General features: G+C 43.1%; 1 protein-coding gene across 1 annotated transcript; it reads right to left on the bottom strand.

The window, feature by feature from the left end:
- Nucleotides 1–726: 726 nt before the first annotated feature.
- On the bottom strand, nt 727–9,681 carry LOC6504676 (delta-sarcoglycan). The gene is made up of 6 exons (XM_001966390.4): nt 9,249–9,681; nt 5,087–5,661; nt 4,841–4,961; nt 2,837–3,098; nt 1,544–1,667; nt 727–1,408 (listed from the first exon to the last, which is right to left on the bottom strand). Exons 2-6 carry the CDS (start codon nt 5,606–5,608, stop codon nt 1,220–1,222), a joined length of 1,218 nt encoding a protein of 405 aa, XP_001966426.1. The 5' UTR covers nt 5,609–5,661; nt 9,249–9,681; the 3' UTR covers nt 727–1,219.
- Between the last annotated feature and the right edge of the window lie 451 nt (nt 9,682–10,132).

A 10,132-nucleotide genomic window follows, 5' to 3' on the forward strand; every position in this document is an offset into this window, starting at 1 on the left:
TTTTTTTTTTTTGGTTGGTGTATTACAATACATATATATATATATATATATATGTGATATAAAGTTTATATCCATTTATTCATTTTTTTTCACTATTCTTTTATCATAAACATTATGTTTCCTAAATCGTGCTAAAAAAAATTCAACAACAAATTAAACTTAATGCCTCTCTAAAAGCATTTCTTTCTCATTATGTTTACATACGTACAGATATACATTTATTTGTTAATATTATTTTGTATATATTATATTTTAATATATATCTTTTATCTATATATCTATATATAATATATCAGTGTAGTCCAACACTTGACAAATTCAACGGCAATTTTCATTATTTTCAACTCTATTCAGTATTCGTATTTAGTATATTATATTTAATATTTAATATCATATCCATAGCCAATATTTTATATTTTATCTTTATAGTTGGTTAATTGTTTATCTTTATTTTTTGCTTTTAAATATTACACATATAACTATGTAGCTCTTGCGATTCATTTAATGATATTTCATTGTCTTCGTATTGTGTTTTAATGCCATTTCATTGAGTATTCTGTCGGTAGTGGTGGTGGTGATAGATCTTCATATAGATCTTCATATAGATCTCATATATAAAGTCCATATCGCGGTATTATCTACATGAGTTTACCAATTACTAGTTCTAGCGGGTAGTATTTATATTCTATTTACATTCAAGGGAAAGCGCTGATCTCCTTTCAACTACTCTCGTAGGCACACTTTCACAAGGAAGTTGAGTACAGTTACACTGATTTTCTTGCCGCCCCGATCTACAAATCGGATATTATATCATATAATAGTAATACGAGTGCCTGTGCCTTGATATATATATATCTTTTAAGTGTATATTCTTTTGGTATATGTCTATGAAGGATATGCCTATGTCTCTGAATTGCCTTTTCGTTTAGTTAGTCTAGTACACAACATCCAAGTGTCTAAGAAGCTCTTGATTTTGTTCTTCGAATACCGGACGGAGGATACTCCTCCCGTCTAGCTCCTCCGTCCAGGATATACTAAAGAATTATGAACGCAGGATGCAGGGTATATATGTCACTAAGTTTTCCTCTCATCTATGTTACAAATAGCAGTTTATGGCGGATATTTAACGATTAATGTGTGTTTTTTTTGGGGGGGGCTGGTGGTGACCGGTGGCTGGCTTACTTCCTTCGCTCCTGCTGCTGATCCTGGGGGATGGGAATCACCTGCAAACGGTGGAATCATCTCCGGCACATATCGAATGGGGCGCCGCCAGGAAGAGCTTGCCACTGGAGCAGGCACACAGCTGGAAGACACGATGCATGTGGTCCCGGCTCTGGGCAGTGCCCATGATAGGTGGCTGGGCGGTTCTTAAATTCGGCATCAGGATCTTTGAGGACTCCAGGCGTAGCTAAGGGGTTATCGGAAAAGAATTGGGAAGAAAACGGCAAGAAAATATTTTATATTCTCTGGTAAAAATTAATTTTTGGAGCCCCCTCTATGGGAAAGTTATATTTGACCCTCTACTATCACTAATCATACTTACACTTCCGTCCAAGGCTCGGAACTTGACATCTTCGAGGGACACCAGTTCGATGCCGCCAGCCCGCGATTGCAAATTGATGTCCTTGGCGGCCGTCATCTCCAATTGGCGGGTGGGCGACTCCAGTCTGTAATTAAATCACTTTGGTCAGTCCATGAAGGTCCTGGCATTACACGGGGAGAAAATCTGTAGAGCTAAGCTTAGAGGAGAAGTTTTAAGAGCCTTGCAGTTACTATCCTTGCGGCTAACCATTTGTATAGCATACTTTTAAGGGCCTCTCTTTTCACTTCTATATCTCTTTGTTTAAAATTTTAAATATAAATATATTATTCTTGCTGTGCACTTTATTTCAAGCTGACGGCCAAAAAGGACTCTACAGCCTGTCTAATGAAACGGAAAGTCGTTGAATTGCGACTCAGCGACTGAAAAAGGACGCTGGCGATGATTTAAAAACATTGCAATTTCAATTTGAATTGGCGCTGTGACTTCCCTGTTGCTTCTCTCTATACGAGAGTGTGTGGTGTGTGCTTGCAACCTGGTGGCAGGCTGCAGGTTGTTGTCAGACAATTTGTAATTTTCATGAACCAACATGGAACAGGCATCGGGCTATCACCAAATTTGTCAATGAAAATGTTATTACAAGCCGCCGATCCCCTTAATGGTTCATATGTGTACACACACAGCACCGCAGATGGATTGCTGGATTGTCGGATGGATGAATGGATGGCTGGATTGGCAGTGACTGGGTGGGGAGGTGGCAGTGTCACATAATGCAACTACCCCAGAGGGGGTCCATCCATGTCGCCCCTTTGGCGCTTTTTAATTCACTGCCAACGTTTGTGGACATTCAGACAAATGTGTATAAATATTTTCGTTCCCCAATCCACCGAGCTCACTGAGCTGAACACCGACACCTACCGAGAGCAGGGTGTGTGGCAGTGGCAGTTGCATGTGCCCCCCCACAGGACCCACCATTCAAACCATTTTGTGGCAGGCTATGGGTGTGTTTGTGTTGTTTTTGTTACCGTCACCGCAAAAAGGTGACGCCCCGACACTGAACACTGAGTGTTTGCTTTTAATTTTTTATTTCTTTCCAGATTTCTCGCTCGCTCTCTCTCTCCTCCCGTCATCGACTAAGGCTGGCCAGGATATGGGCCACAGGATACTGTAACCGTATCCCTTGACTTTTTCAAAATTTATTACACTCGTTGTATTTCAACATTTTTCCCCCAGATTTTTTAACGATTTTTAATAAATATTTACTTTAATTGGAGGATCACCGCCTTCACAACTCACCTCAGTTCGCGTCCCGGCTCCGCTCGGATGTGTGGCGTCTGGACGGATTCCCGGAACACGGCACCGCCCTCGCCGTCGATCCGCAGGGAATGGGCACCGATGGTGACCTCATCCCGGTTCACCGAAAACAAACTCCGTCCGTTGGTGTCGTTGATGCGAAATCCCGCCGACAGGCACTCGAACTTATCGTGTCCCAGAAATAAATGATTCTCAATCATGCCATTCGGGTCACGTGTATTGATTGAAAAATTACGTGATGATTCTGTTGATGTTCATGATGATGATGATGATGGTGGTTTTTTTTTTTTCAAGAAGAGAAGAAATTCAAGAAGAGAAGAGTCAGTAAGAGGATGTCATAGATATTTCGGTTGAATGAAGGATATAGACAATTAATCCGGAATGCTTGCCTGACAAATGCGGGTAATTTTAGCAGTAATTGCAATATAAATAAGTAAACAAGCCAGCCATACATTTGACATTAGCAGGGGGGTGGGGAACACTGGTTAAGGACATGTAAGAGGAAGTGGAAGTGGCAGGCACCGAAGATGATAACACGTAACAAGACGGCGGAAACGGAAATCAAATTTCGACCCGCCATCGCCATTTCCAACGTCATTGTCTCCCCCCGGATTTTCATTGCTTTTCCACGGCAGTTTCTCATCCGATACACTTGGCAAAATTGTTCTTAATATAGTATTTAAAATTAATAAATTCTTTGCCTTATTTAGCCTGAAGACTTCGAAAACCCATTAATTCATAGGCTCTAGGGTTAGGAAATGTACAAACTAGTGCATCTTAAACTTTAACAGTTGAGATCTTTATATTTTTAGTTAATATTTTTCAAGTTATTTATTTAAAAAGAAATCATTTACATTTCCAATAGAAAAAAACAACCTGAAATCACCACCTTTTCAAACTTTTTTGTCCCCAATTTGTTTTAGATCCTTATCCTTTTTGAAGCCCTCTTTATAAATCTTTTTTCTGACTGCATCTACCTGGAGATCCTGTCAACCGTCACAATCTTGTGCCCACATCCGCGTGCGTGTCTGCGGTGCTACTTATCGCTCCGGGAAATGCTACTTCTCCCGACTCCTTCGCCCAGGACTCCTGTCCATTCCGTGATAGCAATTTCTTGTCGACACATGGACGAAGGTCTCCTGGCAATCGCATCCGTCTTCTTTGGGCATCCTTTCGCACGGTTTATCTGTAATTGTACATCTTGGCGTGGCTGACTGGAGGCTGGAGGCAGGAGGCATGGGGCAGGAAGGATGGTGTTGGCTGCCCCCGATCTCATTTGGTAACGCTTAGTGTCTCTGATTTCCTGCCCCCCTGCCGCCAACACACACTCACAGAAACGTTGTTGATATCCGTTGATTTATGTCTTGACTGGCAACGGCACACATTTGTCCTGAATCGTGTTTGCCGAGACCTGCTGTGTGTCCTTTCCCTAACCACCTTACCACCTTGCCACCTTGCAACACACATCCTTGAATGCTTAAACCCTGCAGCGGAGGTGAACAAAATGAGGCTGCACAATGGCGGCGGCGGCGGCGTCGGCGGACGCAGTTCATTAAACATGCACTGCCCCCGCCATTCAGCCAGTCATCCTGCAGTCTGTCCGAGTGTCCTTTTTGTCCGTGCGTCCGTTGGTCCGCTTGTCCGGTTGTCCGCTTTGTCCGCTTTGTCCGGCCCTGTCCCTTGGCCTGTCAGCCTCTCCATGACTTTGAAAACGTTGCCCAGGAAGGTCAGTGTGAATATTGATGCAAAACCTTAACCAATGTGTCCATTTATGAATTGAATATTAACAGCCGGGGGTGGCAGGTGACAGGATGGGGATGGTGGCTTGTGGGGCAGTTGGAGCTTAAGCCGGAGGCTAAGCGGTGCCTCATGTATGACGTGCATGTTCGCGCCTAATCGCCCAATTTAGCCAGAAGCCAGTAGCAGGAACAACATGCAACAACACATGCAACACACACACACACACATACACACCAATTCACTCACCTATGGAAAGGGGCTGGCCGTGACGCGAACGGATCGTGGAGGCGCGCAGCATGTCCATAATTATCGCTTGTCCCGACAACTGAATGCCACCGGGCACGATTTTGAGCTGACCCATGCCCTCCTGAAAGCGAAACCAAATCAATTTGGAAACAGAAACAGGTCGGGTGGGGGTTTAAGAGACAGAGAGAGATTAACAAATTTTCGGTTTTGGATGATATTCGCCCGGGGGCTGTGTTAACCAATTACCGTTGAGAACTCCATCACTTTGAGTATCCAGAGGGTGAGCACCAGATTCGTGATAATCAGGAGCATTAGGAGCAACAGCAGCGTGTACAGGCACTTCTTTCGCCAACCAATTAACCCCAGATATGTTTCGATGCCACCGACGAATCCATCAACATTGCAACGTGCCGATCCAGAGCCATTATTGGTTCCGGCACCAGTACCGGTTCCTGTTCCTGTTCCGGTTGCTGTACCACTTCGTCCACTCCTGTGGCGACCGTGACCATGGCTGACGGTCGCCTTACCGGTTGTCGTTGCCGCTGTCACGGTTGTCATGGCTCCAGTGCTGGTGCCACTTGCAGTCGTGTTGTTGCCGCCTCCCTTGTTGCTGCCACCTGGACAGGTCCGGGTGCTGGTGCTGGTGCTGGTGCCGGCCGTCATACCGCTTTTGGCGGCCTTGGGGGGTCGCTTTGAGGTTCCCTGCCGGGCCGAGATGGTGTTGCTGCCAAAGTTGGTGCCTTCGCCGCCACTGCCACCAGCCAACATTGCAACTTAGCAACTTTCCGCCTTTGCGATGTTCATGATTGTCTGGACTCGATCTGAAAGGGATAAACATTTGAAAAGTAATTAATACTACAGGATAATGGGATATGTTGCAAAGGACTTGCTACTGACTTCAGCTTTCGAGGACCTCGAGGACCTCAACTGCGATTTATTTACTGCATACTTAATGCCCAGTTTACTCAAGAATTAAAGGCACTCTGCCCCCCCGAAAGTGGACCAAATTGAGTTGCAAGTAAGCTGCAATGGAAGAGGATGGCAACCAGATGCAGTTTCAGTTCCAGTTGCAGTTGCACTATGCCTTCGTACGGGGAGGCCATAAATCTGCCCTACAAGGATAATATGTCGCCTCGTCTTTATGGAGTTCTCGTTTGGCCAGAATGGCATTAAAATATGCAGCAGGCTGTTGCAGTTAGTACTGCTACCGCACTGCCGCACTGCCATGCTGCCACACGGCCACGCGTCCAATAAAATTGCTTCAGTTTCAGTTGCAATTGCAATTTCAGCAGCAACACTACATGCAACAGCAACAGCAACTGCTCTGGCAACTGCAACTGCAACTGCAACAGTTGATGACTTTAGTGGCGTCAGCTGTTGGCGACTTCACACGTGCAGCTCTTCAATTATGCATGCCTGCAGGTGTACGAGCTACCTACACGGCGTATACGTATTTATGTACTGCCAGGTGTCTGTGCTGCATTTTGTGGCAGTGTACTTGTGCTGCCCATACATTTACATGCATCAACTGCGCTATGGGCGGACTGGGTGTATTTATTAAACCATTCTGTCAAAAGAAATCATAATAAATAAAATAAAAAATCATAAATGAATAAATTATAGTCTTTCGCCCCAAGCTCCATGCCTCGTGTATCCATGCCTCGTGCCACATAAATAAATAAATAAATAAGTAATTCTAGAGAGTTGCAAGTAAATTATTTTCCAGCCAATCTGATGTCAAAGGCAATCAGTTGATTGTTGAAAGCTTTTTCTCACTTTAAAGGTGAAATAAATTATGAGTAATGTTTTTTCAAAACAAAAATTCATTCAAAAATTATAATGATCTCTCTTTATTTTTTGGCTGGCACATCTTTCGTCATAGTATCTTAAAAATGGAAATACATTTCGCGGCTGCTCAATAAAAAAATTTATAAATAAATGTATATATAATTTGTTGTTTTTGTTTTGAAATTTATTTTTATTCGTTTCGTAAGTACACACGGTGTGTTCTCCTGATAGTTACTCAGTCCTCCACCGAAGGCCATTTTTTCGGCCAAATCGAAGATCTTTTCCACATGTGTACCGACCAATTGCCCGTAAATATATATTTTACGATCTCAGGTCTTCTGGTCACCTCATCTGTGGTGCGGCTTCCCAGTACTCTGATTTGTTTATATTTCCCCATATTGTTTATATAGTCTGTGCTGGCCATTACCTGAACTGTTTATGGTCTGGGGTAAGTGCGTTGAAAGTGCCGACTGGCAGAGAACAGTGGCTGATAATAGCTTGTTTCTGATCTCCAATGATCATAAACTGCGGGTAGTTCGAGCCATTAAAAAAGAGAAAATATACTTCAACCTTGAAACACTCACTGACTAATTAACCGATTATTTTTGAACTTGAAGAATAGTTTAATTTTCATTTTAACTCCAAGCCCCTTGGCCAACCTGATGTAGCCATTTGTTAGACTGGCTCCTGCCCGCAATCTGAACTGGGATCGTGCCCCAGGAACTACTACTGCCACTATTCGGTTCAAGTTGAAGTTGATTTAGTATCTGCGGACAGCCGGTTGGCTTGGAGCACGCACCCAAATGACGGGATCACGGAGTATGGAAACTGGAGAATCAAGGATGCCGGATGGAGGGCTAAAGGACTAAAGGTTGTAGGTTGGAGAGTGCAATATAAACTCCTTCACTGAGCACCACACTGGCATCACGTACGGCACGTTACAGTAAAGTTGCCCGCTCACTTAATTTTGTTGCTACAATTTTTGCTTTTTTCTGTTTTTTTTTTTGGTATTTTTCAGTTATCCTTGTCGCCGTTCTCGTCCTTGCCAGTGCCACTGTTACACGTTTTTATGGCAACTTGTGTCACATACTGACTGGCCCACGACTGCAGATTTTCCGTTTCCGTTTACATTGTGATATTCATAGGAAATTACTCCGCTTTTCCCACCGAATTCCGAACTCCATACTCCACTGCCATCGCCATCATACGCAGAGGTTATGTATTTAAAGTAAAGTGAAAATCCGGATCGGACAAAGCATCGGAAGCGGCAACTTATGTTTGTTCCTTGAAAGTCCTCCAACGGCACTCCAAACTGGTTAATTTAAAGCGAAATGGGCTTATGTCGAGGCAACCGCAGGAGGCGGACGGACAGAATCGGTCTGGGATCGGATGTTGGATGGAGTCAGGTGGCTTTTGCGTTTGCCTGCCTCTGGCCCTGCCTCTGGCCCTGCCACTACTACTGGCCCAGCCACTACTACTGGCCCAGCCCTGCCCTGTCCGTTTATAGAAATGAACTCGTAAATGGAAAGTATTGCATTGTCCTGCTATTAAGTTATCAACAAGGACAGCCACACGGACACAGACACGAACTGGAAGACCCATATGCATATGGAAAGGGTTCTGTGGAACAGTCTGGGCTGCGGCACGTTCCATGGAGTATGGGTCCTAATACCGGGTCCGTGTACTGGGTCCTGGGTGCTGCTGGGCTTTCTCGAGTGGTTTTGGGGATAATACTGTTACTCCAACTTGAAAACACCAACAGAAACACCAACTGCGGCACAGCCGTTTCATATTTTGCAACAATTTCGTGTTGTGTCTTGGTGGCAGGATGAAAGGCAGGAAGGTGCTCGGTGGCAGAATAGTTGCCACACTTAATGGCGCTCGTACGTTTTGGCAGCAGCAGACAACACTTGTTGTCCCGCCTGTATATTGTTATGTCCTTGTTGCCGCCTGCAGGACATTTTTATTCCAATCATGCGTAAGTGGCATAAGGACTGTAAACCTTTGCTTGCCCCCTCGACTCGCTCCTGTGCCTTTTATGGAAATAAACTACATAATGTAGGGACTATTGCCTTTTTGGCAGTGCTCCAGTTCAAATTTAAGCTCTTGGTTTTTTGGTCTTCAAATAATTTGGATTTTGGATTCAATTTTTAGGCAAATGATCTTGGAAAATCAAGGCACTGTTTCTTAAAAAAACAAAGTCTTAATTATTATAATACTTTATTTTTCTAAAGAAGTTTCTAAAGAAATTCTTCACCACTTTTGGGAGATCTTAAGATTTTCAAATAAGTTTCTGAAGACTACTATTTTAGAAGCCTATCAGAAAAGTAGCGGGTATCATAGTTTCTTCTAGTATTCTTTATATTTACAATTGATATTAAATGACTGAAAGAAAACCTTTTAACTTTAATTAATTTTGAAAGAAAAGACCCAAAGATCACTGAACTTAAGAAGTAGAATTCTTAAGTTTTTGTTTAAAAATAAATACAAACTATTAATAATTTATATTTCTAAAAGAAATAGCTTTTAAAATATATTATTTATTAAACACTTTAATGCAAAGTATGTCCACTTTCTTTGATAATTTCTTGATTATAATTATGTTTATAATTCTACGTACATGTTCACATCCACTTCGTCATAAATGTTTGCCAAAAAATCAAAAAACTGTCGCTCGAAAGTGGCTTGTCACTCAGAATTTCGAGAAAAGATATTATTTTGTCCAACACGGCGAAGATTACGACACTAAACGATCGCGATGCCAAGACCTTCGCGACTCTGAGTTTAAATGCGATTTCAAAGAGACGATCTTGATCGATGACACACCAAAAACTAACCAACTAAAAAAAAATCGAACAAAAAATTACAGCCAGAGCGCGAGAGAATTGGAAAACGTTTTGTTTTTGAAAAATGTTCAAAAGTGTCTTCGTGTTGAGAATTGTAATTAAAAATATCTCTGAATTGTATCTCTCGGATGTGTGGGGGAGCGTGCACAGTCCGCACTCGTACACGCTGGCACAACAACTGACGGCGCCCACGGATTTGACTTTGCCGGAATGCTCCCAGCCGGATTATATTATTTTTTTTTTCTATTTTTTTTGCCGGACTCGTGCCCGTAGAGCTTTCGAACGAACGGCGCCAAAAGTTTCACTCAAACATCGGTTGGCTGGGAAGCAATGACTCGGCCCGAATCGTTCCATTTCGGCTAACACTCGACTTTCAGGCACTTCGGTCTCGGTTTGTTTACAATTTTCATGCCACACGAGTGGCAGCAACACGTGGCATAGCCAACAACGTGTTGCTCATTGAGGGCGCTTCGAGGGTGAATCCTAAATCCTAAAAACTTGAAAAGCAACCAGAAAGCTGATTAAAGTTCCAAACAGATTGCTTTAATTATTCAATGGCATTTTCCTTTGTGTCCTCTTGCCGCATGGCATATGCCACATGCCGCATGCCACTTGCCACTAGCCTATTTATAAATTAAAAGCCTGTTCATCTTTGGCC

This window comes from Drosophila ananassae, chromosome XL (assembly GCF_017639315.1).
Source record: "Drosophila ananassae strain 14024-0371.13 chromosome XL, ASM1763931v2, whole genome shotgun sequence".
Taxonomy (NCBI): domain Eukaryota; kingdom Metazoa; phylum Arthropoda; class Insecta; order Diptera; family Drosophilidae; genus Drosophila; species Drosophila ananassae.

Bases quoted from the DNA above. Each gene is read 5' to 3' on its own strand.
- LOC6504676 (XM_001966390.4), bottom strand. From the start codon at position 5,608: ATGTTGGCTGGTGGCAGTGGCGGCGAAGGCACCAACTTTGGCAGCAAC. The intron at 3,099-4,840 runs GTGAGTGAATTG...GAACATCAACAG, and splicing joins CGGCCAGCCCCTTTCCATAG to AATCATCACGTAATTTTTCA. The intron at 1,409-1,543 runs GTAAGTATGATT...ATAACCCCTTAG, and splicing joins TCCGAGCCTTGGACGGAAGT to CTACGCCTGGAGTCCTCAAA.